The sequence below is a fragment of the Juglans microcarpa x Juglans regia genome, chromosome 6D, assembly GCF_004785595.1.
Source record: "Juglans microcarpa x Juglans regia isolate MS1-56 chromosome 6D, Jm3101_v1.0, whole genome shotgun sequence".
Taxonomy (NCBI): Eukaryota; Viridiplantae; Streptophyta; class Magnoliopsida; order Fagales; family Juglandaceae; genus Juglans; species Juglans microcarpa x Juglans regia.
The window spans coordinates 3,583,082-3,601,808 of record NC_054604.1 but is presented as its reverse complement, the minus strand read 5'-3'; the positions used below and the strand labels follow the sequence as shown (position 1 = coordinate 3,601,808).

Below are 18,727 nucleotides of genomic sequence, written 5' to 3'. Positions count from 1 at the left end.
TGAATAAATTATATAGTTATAAATTATATAGCTCTATAAGAGGTATTGTTTTTCACCAAAAAAAAAAAAAAAAAAAAAGTTTATGAGACATATCGTTCTAAAATTTGAATCTTATAAATCAAATTATGTTATTTAAATATCGTTTTAGAAAACATTGCCTCATTTGGTTACTCAGTTCAGATGAGATGATATAAAATATTTTAAATGATAGCGAGATTTTTAAGTTAAGATGAGATGAGATGGTTTGTAAAAAAGTATGTGTTTGGATAGTGAGATGAAATAAAATATTTTGTAAAAAAGTATTTGGATAGTAAGATGAGATGTGATAGTTTTAACTTTGTGGAGATTTGATAAAATGATGGATCTCACCGATGATTGAAAATTATTTTTAATTATTGGGTGAAAAATATTATGAATATATTAAAAATAAATAATATCTCTTATTAATTTAAAAACTCATAAATGTTTTGACTTTCCCAAAATATATTTTTTGTAGTTGGCAGTGATTATTTTAACATTTCCAAATATGAACACATTTATTTGTTAAACGAAATTATTCTAATTATGACCTATTTATTATACTATATTTTATAAAATTTGAAATATATTTTTCTAATTATATATTACAATAAAATAAAAAATTCTAATAGATAATTATATATATTAAAAATGTGGTAATTAGTGTTACTGTAGCAATATTACAGCAGTATTGTAGAGGCAAATGAAACTTTGTAATAGATCAACTATATCGGTACCGTATTGTTACTATAACAATGGTTGAAAAATCAGAAATGAGATAAAATTTTATATTCTACTATTTGAATAGACAGATAAAAGATGAAGTACAACTCAGATAAAATAGTTTGTATCTCATATGGACAACCAAACCGCGCTATTTTTGTAAAGTCGCCGGCTTAACACCTAATAGGATTTTCTTAGACAGGAATGCTATGGACATTTTAATAGGATTTTATTCCTTTTACTAGTCAAAGCTACAAGGCAATATGTCAACAACTGTGGATGCCGTAATTTTCTAGCTGAAGACAAATAGCAATGTGCTATGATTTTATGTTGACTCTTGATATTTATTTAGTTATTTACAAAGGTACCTTAAAGCCTTTTTTTTCCCCTTGACCAATCCTTCGAGCAAATACCTTATTCGCACTAAATATTACAAGGTTATATTGAATCTTGTGCAAGGGATATGCATATATATATATATATATATATATATATTGAATAATGTTAGATATAGTATTTAGTGTGTAAATTTTATGTATTTTATTTGAAAAAAAATGAGACACATCATAAAAAAAAAAAATTTTTTTCATATGTATGTCAGATTTGTTTACTTTTTTCAAATGAAATGTGCGAGACTTGCACGTTATAAAATTATACAAATCACTTTCCATATATTTTTACTCTACCTTGTACAACAATGTTGTTTTATGAAGATTTATGAGTGATTTAGATTTAGAGATGAGTTGAGATGGGTTGAGATGATCTGTGAATAGTAGAATAAAAATTGAATTATTTGCTATATTTTGTGTAGAAATTTAAAAAAGTTGTAATAATGAGATGAGATGAGTTGAGATAGATTGTGAATCCAAACCATCCCGATCTTAGGACTACTAATTAAAATGTCATGTAATGTTTTTATCAAGATTTGGATTTTTTTTTTTTTTTTTTTTTTTTGTGATAAAGAAGATAATGGAGATAGTGGGTAGAAAAATCTCACCCTCTATTATCATCCTCGTTGGATTAGGTATAGCTAAAGTAAAAGTTCGGTTACTACGTTACTTTTTAGTTTTTTACTAAGCTTTCAAAACTTAAACTTCACGTTGAATTAGTTAGGGTACTCTCTATCATAATAAAATAATTATTATTTTTTAATATAATTTATTATTTGTTTAAATATCTTTTTATTTACTTTTTAGCATATCTAGTTTTTTTTTTTTCTTTTTTTAACATATTAGCATATCTAGTACTTGAGCAACAAATTGTATTACTTTCTGTTCAGACTCATACAACTCAGCAATTGCCAGCGGTCCATACATACTCATATAATAAGCATGACTATAACAACACATAACAGCACATTCACAAGATTCCAGCTTTATACAATCCCATGTATGAAGTCCCACCATCACCACATTACCATAAAATATAGAAAAATTCTAAACATAAGTCTCACACTCTACACATCATTTAAAAATATAATTTTACTCTTTTATCCTCATATTTCATGTTCTACAAAAATAAAATCATATATTTTTTAAATGATGTATAGAATGTGAGACTTCTGTATAACAAGATTCCAAAATATAACATCAATTTATATGCAGTCCCCAATTTCACTCAACACAAAACATTGCTCAAGGTAGAGTAAAATACTTTTAAAAATGCTTTTTAAAGCCATTTTTCATTTCCTACGGGCATTTCAATCCAACAAACCATAGTACTAAACAAACATGTCTCCCATTATTTTTAGTATTATTGACTTCTTGGACTTTGCAACAACGTTTTTTTTTCCAATAAAGAAATACGTGAAAGAAAAGTGGTAGACATTGGTAAAGAGAGATTAGGCCAAAAACATCGAATACACCGAACACTTTGATCATGATCACTCTCCAATAGCTATAAGTGCACAATAAACAAATGCAAAGCAATTTGCTTTTAAAAGTAAAGTGACAGTCACGTTCATACCAGTTTCCTAGAATTACATTCGTGTCAATTTGTTCTTTTGCCTTGCAAACCGAAACACTCTGCTTTGTTTTTCCAGAAATGATATAAGAACAGATGGGATAAAAAAGCTTTGGTGGGAAAAAAAAGGAAGAGGATAAGAAGGCAAGATTGGACAAAATAGCATGCACGTGTCCAAGATAGCGAGGGAATACGGTATTGCCCGGCAAGAATAGCTATGGTATGCAAACAATGGAAGTAACATGTTCTTTCATATAGGGAAGAAAAGATTAAAAAAAAACTAAACTTGTTTGGTGTAGAGAGACGCCGTTCTCTATTTTTTTTTCATAAAAAAAGTTTCTGTGATAGAGGGCCTCGAGGCTGTCACTTCTGGGTGCCCATGCTTGATCATATTGAAAGGTCCAGATGATAATGATATCTAATCTTATTTTAATCACTTTCTTTTAATTTAAGTTATTTCTACCCCAATTATCACGGATGCTATGGCACCTTAAAGTCATGATCACATCTCAAACGCAGACAGAGAGTGCGTGTGCGAACGTGCTTACTCTCCAGCTTTAGCCTCAGACAGGGCAGTGGGCACTCTGTTTTGTCATAAAAAAAAGAAAGAAGCACTTCCGAGATAATTTCTGGCCATGGCTGCTCGCAGGCTCTCCTCGCTTCTGTCTCGCTCTCTGTCTGTTTCTGGGTCTGCTTCTCTGCTTTTGTCTCGAGGTGACGGCTCATACCATGCTCTTCTTGATGGGGGTTTCCTCTTTTTAACTGCTGATGAGGATGGAGATGATGTGTTTACTATGATTCTGCTGGGTTTTTTTTTTTTTTTTTTTGTTTCCCCCCCGTTTCATTTGGTTTTACTTGCACGAGTGATACCATCTTTTCGTCTTCATGATTTGTGTTTGGAGTCTAGATTTTTGTTCATTCTTCATAAAGTTTTGCTTTGAATTTTGACAGTTACAGCTTTACTGTATATACTCTGTATATACGTGTCAGTGTGAAAATACAGGCAAAAAGAAGAATATACAGATTTTGAATCAGATGCTCCTGTTTGCCCTTTTAAACCCCTTTTCATTTTTAAGGACTGAGAGAAACAGATTTACAACTGTGACCTGGCATAAATATCTGTTGTAGTTGGGGTGATGATGATGAAGGAAGATCCATGGAGGAGTAGACTCGAAAAGCCTGATGTTTTTAGTGATGAGGTCCTTATTTGGAGGTTATTTAGAATCAGTGAAGAAATCCAATTACCATTCAACTGGTAAAATGCGCCTTCTAGAAGCAGGAAAAGATTTAAGGAAATATGCAGCTTTGTGCTGACTTGAAATGATTACATTCAACTTGCCCAAAAGAAGAAATAATCAGATTCCACAATTTTAGGCCAAACTGTGAAATGATCCTGTTCCATGCTATTTCTTTTTATTGCCTGTATTTTAGTTTCAATTCTTACATCTCTTACGAAACGTAGATGATGAAGTTATTTTGTAAATATGATCTCCAGGAACAACTTCTTGCCATGGGAGAAGCATCAGCAGGTTTAGCACTGCTTCAGTCGCCGAGGAATTAATCACTCCCCCTGTTCAAATAACTTATACCCAGAATCTGATTAATGGGCAATTTGTTGATGCTGCATCAGGTAACTTTTTCTCCATCAAACAAGACCAATAGATTTCTCTCGCCCTCTCTCTCTCTCTCTCATGGAGCACTCTTACCAATTGATATCTTTCAATATGTCTGTTATTGATGATGTATATAATGGAGCTTACCGAACTTTCTGTTGGTCTCAGGAAGAAACTTTCCAACATATGACCCTCGTACTGGGGAAGTGATTGCCCATGTCGCTGAAGGTGATGCTGAAGATATCAACCGTGCTGTAGCTGCTGCGCGGAAGGCATTTGATGAGGGACCGTGGCCAAAGATGACAGCTTATGTAAAAAGAATTTTCCTCCTCCTGCTTTGCTGTTTCTACTCAATTAGTGTGTGCACGATCCGAATACAGGCGAATTCTATCAAATTTTGACACGTTTGCACAAATATGTTCTTTTCAGGAAAGATCACGGATATTGTTGCGATTTGCTGATTTGGTTGAGAAAAACACTGAAGAGCTTGCAGCTCTAGAGACATGGAACAATGGGAAGCCTTATGAACAGGCTGCACAAGCTGAATTGCCAATGCTTGCTCGTCTATTTCGCTACTATGCTGGTGAGACTACTAAAGTTAATTGAATGCTATCTACTGTTTGTGGTGTAGCATGCATCGTGTTGTTCTAATGCTTTGCTGTACAAATTATTCAGGCTGGGCAGATAAAATCCATGGACTAACAGTTCCGGCTGATGGAGATTATCATGTGCAAACATTGCATGAACCAATTGGAGTTGCAGGACAAATCATTCCCTGGAATTTTCCTCTTCTCATGTTTGCTTGGAAAGTTGGGCCTGCTCTAGCATGTGGTAATACTATAGTCCTGAAGACAGCAGAGCAAACACCTTTGACTGCTCTCTATGCGGCAAAGCTGTTCCATGATGTATGTTTATTGAGAGCAAATGCGTTTCGTTCCTTTACATTTCCTTGGTAATAAGCTTGGTATTTATTATGCATCCTTTGTGACAGGCCGGTCTTCCTCCAGGCGTATTAAATATTGTTTCTGGCTTTGGTCCGACTGCTGGTGCAGCTCTTGCCAGCCATATGGATGTGGACAAGGTAAGTTGGGAGCAACAGTGTTCTACATGTTATAACTCACAGCCAGATCAATTTATATCTGATGAATCAATTATATTGAGACTAGACTCACAAGTTCTTTGGAATAATTTTTTTATTCCTGCTGGCATCCATTATTTTTAGTCTGTCAATTATAATAATAATAAAAAATATTGCCAGTCTACAAGGATGCTATCCCGCATGTCTTGTACTACTTGTCATGGTCTTAAATTCTGCTGATTTGGCAATACTAAGGACTTGTTTGGACACTAAGAGTATCTTAGAATTTTGCAAATAGTAGTGAAATAGTTTGTGACAAGTAGTGAAATGGTTCGGGTTAAGATGTTTTATTGAATTTTAGGAAATGAGAGAGAAAAAGTTGAATAAAAATATTATAAAGTTCAAAAGTTGTTTGAATATAATTTTTTAATATTATTTTTGTTTTGAAATTTGAAAAAAATGTATTGATTTTTGTGTTTTGTTTGGAAGTTTGAAAAAGTTGTATTGGTTGTGTTTGGATAATGATTAGATAATAATTAGATGAAAAAGTTGAATATTTGAAATTGAAAGGTGTTTTGTGTTTGGGTGATGTTTGGGAAGGAAATTATGATAAGTATTAAGAATTTCTCATCTCATCTCATAATCCAAACATGCCATAAACCATTAATCTTGCTTTGTACATGTCCACCGCTTGAAACCATTAACAATGCTTTTGCAGCTAGCTTTCACGGGATCAACCGATACTGGAAAAGTTGTACTTGAATTGGCTGCAAGAAGCAATCTTAAGCCTGTAACACTAGAGCTGGGAGGGAAGTCACCTTTCATAGTATGCGAGGATGCTGATATTGATAGGGCTGTGGAGCTTGCACACTTTGCTCTTTTCTTTAATCAGGTTTGTTCAAGCTATTTTCCAAGAGTTGGATTTGTTGAATGTGAACACTTTAATTAATAGATAAATGCTATATTGTTTCCAGGGGCAATGTTGCTGTGCTGGTTCTCGTACATATGTACATGAACGAATCTATGATGAGTTCATAGAGAAATCAAAGGCACGTGCTACAAGACGTGTTGTAGGCGATCCCTTCAAGAAGGGTGTGGAACAAGGTCCTCAGGTACTGAGACATAAGGATCAACTCCAACAGATTCTGGTTTATCTATCTTAAACTGTCCTGTCTTTGACAGTTTAAAGTAAGACTAGTAAATTTCTTAAGCACCTTATTTATAGTTCAATTTGGCTTACAGTAAAGTACAACAGAGCTAGGGTGGAGAGGGGAGCATTTTTTAGGGTATCACTTAAAATTCCCGAAAACAAAAGTAACATAGAACTTATAGAATTAAATAAGACTAGTAAACTTCTTAAGCACCTTATTTATAGTTCAATATGGTTTAAAGTATAAGTACAACAGAGCTAGGGTGGAGAGGGGAGTAATTTTTAGAGTATCGCTTTAACATTTTCCGAAAACAGAAGTAACATAGAACTCATAGAATTAAATAAATCTCTGGCTTTCCAATGAGATGTCAGATTTTTTTCTACCTATGTTCTTTCAGCTTTTGAGATTGTGCACATAACAGAACTTGAAGGACTTATGAAACTGGTGGACTATGAGTCCATGTGACTAACACAGTTTTTTAAATGGATTTGAGACCATGATCAGTTTCATCTTGCTCATAGTACCTAAAAAATATTTTCATGTGAAAAATATTTTGTTGGCATATTCGTGTAGGGAAACTTCCGAGGGTGCGGTGCATGGGACCGGGGTTTAATCTGCAGGGGTGGGTTTGAAGGGTCCTTTTTTGGAGAGGTTCCCTGACATAAAAAAAAAAAAAAAAATTGTTGGCATATTTTGATGACAAAACTTAGTTCATTTGAGTTGTAATTATGTTGAGTTAAGTTGGGTTCAAAGTTGGATTAAAATTTTAAGAACAAGAGATTTCACTAAACTCTTATGCGCCACATGGTCGAGTTAAGCTTGTATAGAGATCTCGCTAGACAACTTATGAGATGTTTGGTTGAGAAAAGGCTACATTTTGTTGTTTGCTAGACTCGTATAGGTTGTATGGTCAAGCGAACTTCCATGAGGCAGTTCGCTAGATGCTTGTGAGACATCCTAATTGAGCGAACTTACCTGGGTTTGGATTCTAAAAGGTTTCTGAGTCATGATTCACCTCTGATCGGAACCATATAAATATAAGGTAGGTCTGACACGATTTTGGAGGTTGAAGAGTATTTTTTCAGAAATTCATATTTGCTTTATGTGAGAGAAAGCACTTTGTGAGATATAGAGCCTTAAATCTAAAATGGTTCTCTCTTCTTTACACAAACTACCACCCAGTTATTGTTTGATCATTGTGTTCTTGGAGATTTCCGGTGAGTTTATGCTGAAGTTCCAGTGGTGCATACAAGTTCGTTCGTGTAGTGGTGCTGCAGAAAAAATATAGAGTTCTGCATCTGCTGTGGGCAAAGATTGAGCAGGTCACTTGCTGGGATTAGTTTGGTGGTTGAGTTTACAAAGGTCTTGTGAGAACTTAAAGTGATTGTCATGTCTTTCTTCAATAAATAATGGTTTTATACGTGGTGGTTGAGCACCTGGAGTGGTATTTCTTTTGAAGAACTCTTCAAAAGTTTTCCTTTTATCTTTAAAGTTTTCGTGTTCTGTACTTTTCAGGTTTATTACTTTTGATCCTTGTTGATTTGTGGTTGCTTAGATATTTAGATCTGTTGATTATCAAAGTTTTTTTTTGATAATTAAAGTTGATTATCAAAGTTAGTTATTATTTTGTTGTGTTTCGTTCAAACACCTATCAAGTAGTCCCACTAGGTGTGTATTTGGGACCTGTTCCACTGATTTTCAAACTCAAGTAATGCTGTTTCTGGATCTTGTGAAATTCACAGATTGATGTGGAGCAATTTGATAAAGTCCTTAGGTACATAAGATCTGGAATCCAAAGCAATGCCACCCTTGAATGTGGAGGTGACAGATTAGGCTCCAAAGGCTACTTTATTCAGCCCACTGTCTTCTCCAATGTCCAGGTACCAACAATTCGACTCCAGTAATGGCTTTAACCATTATATGTGAAGTATTATATGTGTAACATGAATTTGATATTTCTATCTTTCAGGATGATATGTTGATAGCAAAGGATGAGATCTTTGGCCCTGTGCAATCCATCTTGAAATTCAAGTGAGTTAAACCTTCCTTCGATTTACGCACTTCCATTTTCCTGAAATTATTTTATCCTATTTTAGTGGATGCTTTCGAAGAAAGATATGTCCAACTGCTAGTGCTACATAATTACATTTTGAACACCATGTAAAAGAAGACCAATAACCAGTCGCTTCATGCACATAGCAACTGAAAAGAATAACTGTCTTTATTTGTGCTCGTACCCGAAAGTCTCCTCAATGTTTTGGGTTCTTAACCAGGGATATCGATGACGTAATACGAAGGGCAAATACAACGCGCTATGGTCTAGCTGCAGGAGTATTTACAAGAAGCTTGGACACTGCTAACACCTTGACCCGAGCACTAAGAGCTGGTACGATATGGGTTAATTGCTTCGACGTGTTTGATGCTGCAATTCCTTTTGGTGGGTACAAGATGAGTGGTATAGGCAGGGAGAAGGGAATCTACAGCCTTCACAACTACCTGCAAGTCAAGGCTGTTGTTACTCCTTTGAAGAAGGCAGCATGGTTGTAAGTAGTGTCTCAGTTCCACCATATTGTTGGTCTCACTTTTGGTGTTCTAAATAAGGACAGCATACAAGGTAGGCTTGTGGTTTAAGATGGACAGAAAGTAATAGCTTCCTCAAGAAAGCTTCTTGATGGTACTTAACTGCCCCAAAGTTACCTTTGCATCTTACTGATACCTTTGTAGTGCTGCATTACAGTTTTGAGTGATGATGTGTTTTGTTCTCTACATGGTGTTGCACCTCTTTTCCGAATGAAATTTATGAAAAGGTAAAAACCTTTTTACCACGGCGGCCATTGAATTGTGGCTATCAGCCATCTTCAAGGCAATTTAGCTCTCTAAATTTCGGATTCCATTGGTCACTTCTGTGCTTTTTTCTTGGGTGGGCTTGCTTAACTAAGAAAAGACCTGCCCGCTGTTTTTCAACCTTACCATTGGCATGGCTACAAAAGCTAGAGTTAAAGATGCCAACATTCCCTTGCTCGCCCAAAGAACTGCTAGAATGAGCTGGATGAGAGGGCCCGTTGCGCTAGATATAAGAAACGCCGAAGGCCTTTAGTCTGAATGTCCACAATCGTGTACATATATATATATATATATATATATATATATATATATATATATATATATGTGTGTGTGTGTGTGTGTGTGTGTGTACATATATATATGTGTGTGTGCGTGTGTATAAAGAGTAAAAGAAAATGCAAACCAGAAGCTTCTTACATGAAGAACGAGAATATAACAAAGCCGCTAACAAAAACCTAAGACATTCAATTCAGAACTTCCGAACATTTGGAATTTTTACAAGAAACAAGTGGGAAAAAGAGAGTCATGGCTCTAACTCTATAGGACTTCTCATTTTCTGAGAGCCAATCTCATTTTCTAAGGGTCTATAGATAAAGTGAGAATCTCATCTCATTTTGTAACTTATCAAATTGTCATTTGTCTTAAAAGTTTAAGCTGATAGAAATATATAGGTTTTATTATTTATTTTATATCTTAACACACACTCTCACGTATGGACTAGACTTTTTTAATAAGTGACTCAATACGTGAAATATTTAATTAAATAGTATAGAGTGTAGAATCAAAGTTTAAATTCATGACCTTTGCTATGATATATAAAATTATCAATTATTTCAAAAATTTAAACTGATATAAAAAGATAAATTTTATTATTTTATTTTATATCTTAACACAACTATGGAAAAAAAAAAAGGGAGAATCTTCTTTTGCTCATCATGTATAGAAAGAACGAAAATGCAAAGCCCTTTCATCTGGATATTGGTGTTATGGTTGGAGCAGGCTTGTTTTGTAAATTAGACTGCCTGACCATCTCAATCATCAAACAGTGACTGCTGAACTACTCCATGAATATGTGAAGTATGAACCTATTTCCCATTCATATTGACTCCAAGCAATGATATTTAGCAAGAACAAGCGCTTTCTATTTGTCATCAAATGGTTGGTCCACGTCAGAAATGTCCTTCCCTCCGGTACTCAAAGTCGTGCTTTAATGGTAAAGGTTGGCAGCCCTTAGGAAGGATTTGGATGATATGAATTTGAAAAGCTAAGTATTAATTTAGCATTTCTTAACGTTTGGTTACGTAAAATTAAATTATTTTATCTCATCTCATATAATTATTATAATTTTTTTAAATTTTTATATAATATAATAAATAATTTAATTTTTTCAAATCCTAAAATCAAAATAATATTAAAAAATAATATTATAATAATATTTTATTCATCTTTTCACAAAATATCTTGTCTCATTTCATCTGAATTATGTAACCAAAAGAAGTGCTCACTAATATAAGTTATATAATATCATATCATGAAAGTTGTAAGCAAAATTTTAAGTATTTATTTTAAATATATCTTCATATATCTTAAAAGTATGTATAACGTGAATAATAATGAACAATGATTACTATTCATGAACAATAATTACTGTTCACGTTATATATATATATATATATATATATATATATATATATATATATATATATATATACACGTTCTCACTTACAAGACACCAATCATAAATGCTTGTACGTTCAAACTAAATTATTTGTTGTAAGACGATCAGATGATCCCACCATCACTTATTCAAGTCCTATATATTTCATGTACTTTCTTTTGTTTTTTAAGTACTGCTATGAGTCCCGAATTTAGGACCCAAAAAATATTCCGAATAGTATAATTTTTTTTCTTTTTTTTTCATGTATTTTTTTAATCATTATAAACATTTTTTAAAAAAATAAAAAATTCACAACATCATTAAAAAATATTTTCTTAATCATTCAGTAAAAAAAATAAAAAAAATCCCATTCGGGACATTTTTTGGGTCCTGAATTCAGGACCCAAAGTATTTCTCTTATTTTTTATGCTTTAATCTGTATATATGTTGGGTAGATCTTTATAGTTAATTTTTCCTTTAACTTAAAGGTGTCTATAACGTGAACAGTAATAAACAATGATTATTATTCATGTTGAAGTGTAATGAACAGTGATTACTGTTCATGATAAAAGTAACAGTATTAAACAGTTATTACTATTTGCGTTAAAAGCAAATAATGAACAGTGATTGAAAAAATTAAGATTTGAAACTTTAAATCTCAATCATTCATCTTGAATCTCCAGAATTGATCCAACAGTAGAGTTTAAAACATTAAAAATAAACAAACTTAAAATAGATAATTAAAATATAAATTCAACTTTAATTTATAAATATTAATTTTTTATCATTAAATAAAAAATAGAGTTTTGTTAAATATTTTTAAGAGAATAAAATCATATAAATAATTAGAGTTTTTAATATAATTTAAACCTCATAATATTTTTAATTAACTAAAATTATTTAGATAAAATGATTTTTTTAGTGCTCCCTGAGTCATTGAGTAGTGTGATTAAATTCTACAATTCATATATTTTGTTAAGAAAACTATTGCTAGAATATCCAAAATCTTTTAATTTTCATATTACTCATATTACTGTAATATTTTATTATCATTATGATGCTTGTTAAAATTTATTTTTCTACTCATATACATTAAATTATTGACTAATTAATTTTATTTAAAAAAATACATTATTTTTACATTTTGTGGATATTACTCACTAGGAAAACGTGCATTGCACGTCACAGCTGAAGGAAGATGGGGCGTGGGGGAAGAATCGGGCCAGAGGAGAGAGAAAGAAAGTGAGGAAAAAAAATCATTATAATATTTATCACTATTATATATAAATAAAAAATAAAATCACTATAATATTTATCACAATTATATATAAAAATAAAATAAAATCATTAAAATATTTATCACTATTATGTAGAAAGTAGATTCTTTAAAGTAGATCTCAAATATATCAATTTTTTTAAAGATATTGTGCAGATTTTACACACTTTAAAATTATATAAATAATTTCTCTTGTTAAAATTTATATATAAATAATTTCTCTTATTAAAACTAATTTAAAATTTAAATAATTTAAATATAAATAACATATTATACATAAACTATCAAATTTAATTTATAAAATACTAATCTTTCATCATTAAATAAATGATGAAATTTTATTAAATATTTTTAAGAAATTAATCTCAACCATTCATTTTAAGTCCTTAGATTTGATCTAACAATAAAAATTTAAACACTGATTTAAACTAATTTAAAATTTAAATAATTAATATATAACTAGCATATCATACATAAACTATCAAATTTAATTTATAAAATACTAATATTTCATCATTAAATAAATGATGAAATTTTATTAAATATTTTTAAGAAATTAAAACCATATAAATAATTATAGTTTTAACATAATTTAAGTATGATAATATCCTTAATTAACTAAATAAATAGCATATCATACATAAATTATCAAATTTAATTTATAAAATACTAATCTTCCATCATTAAATAAATGATGAAATGTCGAGAAAAAAAATAAATGATGAAATTTTATTAAATATTTTTAAGAAATTAAAACTATATAAATAATTAGAGTTTTAATTAACTAAATTAGGCAAACGTGCGTGAGGAAAGAGAGAGAAGGAGAAAGGAAAAGTGGGAGAAAATGTTGATTTTTGAGTTTTAAATTCCAACCTTTCATTTTGAATCTTTTAAAAGAATAATATTATATCATACACTTAAAATCAACTTTAATTTATAAATTACTAATCTTTCATCATTAAATAAATGATGAAGTTTTATTGAACATTTTTAAGAGAAAAAAACTATCTAATTAATTTGAATTTTTAATATAATTTAAATTTTATAATAAATGATGAACATAAATAAATAATAATTTTACTCATATATATTAGACTATTTTAATATTTGAAGTTACATTTTATTTTTTTTCTTCAATTTGGCAGATGTTGCACGTTTAAGCCACGTCATGGTTGTAATAGATTATTAATGACAAGTTATTATTCTTTATATAACAGAAAAATCATATGTTTGTTTGTGGTTTTAGAAAATCACATTTTCTTTTCACTTTTAGAAACTGTTTTGGATCAAACCTTTAAATTAGAAAGATCAAGATTTGATAAAAGACTTTAGGCTAGATTTTTTAGTTTTATAAAAAAAAAAAAAAAAAAAAAAAACCACTTTGTATTTCCTAGTCATATTTTAATTAGGTTTTTCAAAGGAATTCGTGTGTTTTTTCAAACTTATTAGAGTTCGAAAATTATTTTGAATTTTTTGTAAATTAAAAAAAACTTTTTGACCTTTTTTAAGATAGAAAATGGGTTTTAGACCTTTTTAAAAAAACTTTTGATCGAAAATTCTTCCCAATATTGATTTGCCCGTTTGATTAGTCCTAAATAAAACCAGCTAATATCCATTCACTTTGGGTTGGGCTTATGGGCCCTATTGGGCCTACCATTCATCATGTAAATTCGGGATTTCAGAATGATTTTGAGTGACCGACTTGCCTTTACTCTTTGGTGGACTGTGGGAAGGTGATAAACGAGTCAACGACATCCAGCACCCAGTCGATTCAAATCCAACGGTGTAAAACGAAAAGGCCTTTTCTCAACCAAAACGACACCGCCTCACCGACTTCGTCTTCTTTAAATTCCTTGCTCTCTACGTTGGCTCTGGTGCGCTCTCTCTGTCTCTCTCTCTCGATTCGAAATATTAGGGCTTTTCTCAGGTTTCTCATTAACTCCCTCGGAATTGCGGCAAATTTCTGATTTCTTCTTTGTTTTGTGTAAACCTGTATGTGTGTAAGCATTTGTTTTTATTTATTTTTTTTATGAGAAACTGGTTTTTGCCGCAGGCACTAGTGTGTGCTTTTTGCAATGGCGACGGAGCCCAAGGAAGCAACTGAGGACGCGAAGATCGATTTGTTCGAGGACGACGATGAGTTCGAAGAGTTCGAGATCAATGAAGGTAAAATTAGAAGCAAAATAATTTAATACCTTTTTTCCCACTAAAAAGGTATTAGTTCTGGATGCTAGTTGTGTTTTAATTCTGGATGTGTTTATATATGATGTTTATTAAAATCATTAATTCTGTTGCATGCTTGATGTTTAGATCAAATAGGTATCAAGGGCGGAGAAGTGGATTGTTCTTTGATTTTTCTGTGGTCTATTGAATTGATTTTTGGTTAGCAATTGATAGAAAGTATAAGCTATAAAAGAGGCTGAGATAGAAAAGAGAGGAGGATAATGAGGGAGAGAGACTTTGAGGGAAACATACATCTTTACTGTTCAGAATCGTAATTGAATACAAAGTATATGTCCCTATTTATAAGGAAATTACATGGACATTAGGTAAGGTAAATGTTCTGATTTTCATAATGATAAGAACTTTTACCTTACCTCATGTCTATGAATTTCCCTACCTCACCCACCTGTGGGTAGCCCAAGTGGTAAGGGCAAACTTGTGTGTATGTGCCACATGTCATAGGTTCGATTCCCCCTGGGATCAAACTGCGATTTAAGTGTGAGGTCATGGCAGTGGGTTGCTGTGTTAGTCTCCCCGGAGATTTAGGTTCCATGGCCGAGTCCTAAGTGCTCTGCTGTGGGGTGGTTCCCCCGTCATAAAAAAAACAAAAAACAAATAGGGAGATACGCTTTGTATTCAATCATAATTGAGAATAGTAAAGATGTAGTCCTCAAAGGTTCTTTCCCTCATTCTCCTTCTCTCTTCTCTATCTCAATTTATGTTGTATTTTATATTTTCGATCATGGTATCAGATTCCTTGGCTAACGTCAAGCTAGATTTTGTGAAATATTTCACTTTTTGTTCAGTCCTTCCACTACCTTTACCTCTTTCATCGTCATTCAACCATATTTTTTCTCAAATCGACACTTTAGAGCATATTTATTAGCTATGGGCCTTTAACATTGGGTTCTTAGTTAGTCTAATTATTCTTTAAGGTCTGTTGTGACCATTGTTTGAAGCCCTAGACATGTTTTGGCCTTTTGTTTTTTGTCCTATAGTTGAACGAGGCTATCTTTAGCCCATTGTTGGCTCAATCAATCGGCTTACTGTTAGCCCTTTGTTGGCTTTGGCCAATTATCAACATATTATTGGTCACAACTCCAGATTTAATGTTCTAGCTGTGGTCGCTTCATCACCATCACCACTTTCTTCAACAATCAATGAACATATGTGAAAGGTACACTCAAACTTTAAAGTCAAGATTTCAAAATTCTTGACCTTGAGTTTGAGGGGATGTTAGAGATAATATCATATTATCCTAATAAAGTGATTTTATTTTCATAATATCAAATTATGTGATTTGATTTTCGACGTTTCGTAATCCTTGTCTTGTGTAAAGCTGAAGCCACATTTGTCCTTGTCAGGAAATTCCATTTTAGGTGGCATGGGTCAAGTCCCATTTTGATTGGACTGGTGCTGATACTATTTGTAACTATCCAAGGAAAGCTCAAGCCACATTTGGGCTTGCACTTTAAAAGACTATTCAAGGACAATTGGAGCCCCTTGGAATCATTATAAAGAGTGGGAATTTTGCCCTCCACTAATGTGGGATCCCATTTACTACCTTATACCAGTGTTGTTAAAAGCGCTAGGCGCACTTAAGCACACAAGCCACCTAGAGCCTAGGTGCAAAGCAAGCGCAAGCTTTGAGCAAAGTAAAGCACACATAATATAAAAAAAATGATAAAATACAATAAAAATGGTTTTAAAGCAGCAATATAATAATATATTTAGTATATTAACTCCTTTTTTTAGAGTATTATGCAACATAACAAAAACTTATCAACTAATTATATAAAATTCGAACATAAACGTTTATATACTTCTCTTGTGGCTAACAAAGGAACAAAGCAAGCTGTTACATTTGTGGGTATGATCTCTTAGAGCTAAGATTCTACTCTATTTTTTTAAATGAGATGGAGCCTGTTGGGACTTGAGAGTTTAACAACAATCTGTAAACTAGTTAGAATTGTGATTTCATTGTAATCCTTACATAATGTTCGGCCCACCACTAGATAAAAGAAAATAATATATTAGAATCTCATCTTTTTCAGTTTTTAAGTAATGAAGGAGAGGAAAATATGTCATTGTTCCACTTGGATTCCCTGGAACTTCCTACTTGTGTTCACAAATGTGTTCTGTTTAGTTCACTGCTGGCATGATGCATGTGCTACGTTTCTTGACACCCACAAAAATAGGAGAGTGAGAGATCTTGGGTTGGTTTTTGTGGGTCAAAGAGAACTCACCACAAAAGATGCATTTTTTGGTAACCTCGCAAACTTTGTGAGAAAGAGGATATGGGCATTTGACGGTCGGTACTTATTTCAGGGATAATAGGTACCAAACTACAATTTTAAGCAGGTTGATGATTTGCAAAGCTTGATGTACATAGGTGCAATAAGGGGCTGTCTTAATATAATTTAGATTACGGTTTTGGTAGATACAGATGGATACAATCCTTTTCAAAATTTTGCTTGGATTGCTGACAAAGCACAAATAACAATGCTCGAAATGACTTGCATTATCCTATATGAACATCTTGGTAACATTCTTCTCTTCTCACGTATTGTATGGTGTTACAAAGAACAGGAGTGTAGCTGGGGTAAGGGGGTCCAAGACCACCCTAGATCTAACATATAGTGGTGCCTTTTGGAATTTTCTTGTTCTTGGTTGGTTCAGTTGATGGAGTGGTTTTTGTTGATAAAATTTAGGGACCTGAGATTATGATTATTGGTGAAAAGTGAAAACTCCTGGCTTTGAGATGAATTATATGTTATATGCACCGGACTAACAGATTATTGCATCTGCCAATTCTGCCCCCTCACCCGGGTACAGCCCAGTCTCACCCCTGATTACTAGACTTTGACAATGCTCTACTTCTTTTGTTCTGCTACTTAAAATTTGCAACATTTGTGTTGAATTTACTATAGGCACCTCTACTTCTTTAGATCTCGTACAAGCATTGAATTTTGTGGTGCATATTTTGTTTTCAATATATTCATTCTGGATTTTCCTTGTCCTGGTATTCTATTTGGATCACTGCGTTCTTCGGCCTGTGTACCACTAGCAGATGAGAATATTATTTTGATGAGTACTAGCGGATGAGAACTTGTCAGCTTGTGAAAATTAAAGAAAATTTAGTTCTTTTTCCTTCTGCTGTGACACTTCTTTTCCCTTTGTTAATTTTTTTTCTCCGGTCATTACTAGCATTTAAAATTTATTAGATTGTTTTTAGTTGCCTACTTAACATAAAAATGTAATGATCTTCGGTAAAACCTAAAATAGGAACATAAGGTTTGCCTCCTTTCTGGCTTACTTTTTCTCGGTATTTTCTCTCCTAACTACACCATGACACATAACAGAGTGGGAAGACAAGGAGGAAGGGAAAGACGTGACACAGCAGTGGGAAGATGATTGGGATGATGATGATGTCAATGATGACTTCTCTCTGCAGCTGAGGAGGGAACTGGAGAACAATACGGAGAAGAAGAACTAAGCTAAAAAAATTTTAGATTCATCATTTTCTCGTCTGTATTCTCTGCTCTGGCGCTTGCGCTTTTTTATGAGCTCTACATGCTGTATGAAGTTTAATCAGTGAACTTTTGTATGAGATCATTTGCTTTGATATAAATAGGGATTTTAATTCTCCCAATGTCGGTCCAACTAATATCCATGCAAGTTGCAGAAACCGTGCATCCCCTTTCGAGGAATATAATGATAGTATAGTGCAGAGGCTTACCATAATTACAAGAATAGAGATTCTCTGCAATTATTTTATTAAATTGGATGATCTAATTCTGGAAAAAATAAATGTGAAATTTTACAATATTTTCTACTTTTAATATTCTCGTTTAGGATTTAAAAGAAAGACATGAATAGTAACGATCAATGGGGCCATTATCGATGGTGACTTAAATTGATTTATCTGTGGTTTCCTACATGTCTAGGGGTGGGCCCCACCCTGCAGAGCAAAACACTTTGCGGCGCGGGGCGGGGCGGGGCGGGGCGGGTGCTCATCCCCCATCCCGTATTCAATTTTATTTTATTTTTTTATATATTTATACATATTTACAAATATTTATTATTTGAGAATTATTTTGTTTTATAGGAAATAAATTTTATTTCATCCATGAAAGAAGTTATAATTGTGACTAATCAATACAAAGAAAAATTCTAAATACA

At 32.6% G+C, this 18,727-nt stretch overlaps 2 protein-coding genes across 4 annotated transcripts; both read left to right on the top strand.

The window, feature by feature from the left end:
* The first annotated feature begins 3,053 nt into the window (after nucleotides 1-3,053).
* Nucleotides 3,054-9,307, top strand: LOC121234207 (aldehyde dehydrogenase family 2 member B4, mitochondrial). Of its 2 annotated transcripts, none has more exons than XM_041130056.1 (11): nucleotides 3,054-3,417; nucleotides 4,199-4,333; nucleotides 4,485-4,627; nucleotides 4,746-4,899; nucleotides 4,992-5,221; nucleotides 5,308-5,397; nucleotides 6,113-6,286; nucleotides 6,369-6,506; nucleotides 8,288-8,425; nucleotides 8,515-8,576; nucleotides 8,819-9,307. In XM_041130056.1, exons 1-11 carry the CDS (start codon nucleotides 3,339-3,341, stop codon nucleotides 9,090-9,092), a joined length of 1,617 nt encoding a protein of 538 aa, XP_040985990.1. In that variant the 5' UTR covers nucleotides 3,054-3,338; the 3' UTR covers nucleotides 9,093-9,307. The 2 variants fall into 2 exon arrangements, with proteins under 2 accessions (XP_040985990.1, XP_040985991.1); XM_041130057.1 differs by lacking the exon at nucleotides 3,054-3,417 and adding an exon at nucleotides 3,498-3,958.
* A 4,799-nt stretch (nucleotides 9,308-14,106) lies between these two features.
* On the top strand, nucleotides 14,107-18,197 carry LOC121234986 (protein DSS1 HOMOLOG ON CHROMOSOME V-like). Of its 2 annotated transcripts, none has more exons than XM_041131161.1 (3): nucleotides 14,107-14,249; nucleotides 14,376-14,488; nucleotides 17,908-18,197. In XM_041131161.1, exons 2-3 carry the CDS (start codon nucleotides 14,398-14,400, stop codon nucleotides 18,039-18,041), a joined length of 225 nt encoding a protein of 74 aa, XP_040987095.1. In that variant the 5' UTR covers nucleotides 14,107-14,249; nucleotides 14,376-14,397; the 3' UTR covers nucleotides 18,042-18,197. The 2 variants fall into 2 exon arrangements, with proteins under 2 accessions (XP_040987095.1, XP_040987096.1); XM_041131162.1 differs by having other exon boundaries at nucleotides 14,172-14,196.
* Nucleotides 18,198-18,727: the final 530 nt, after the last annotated feature.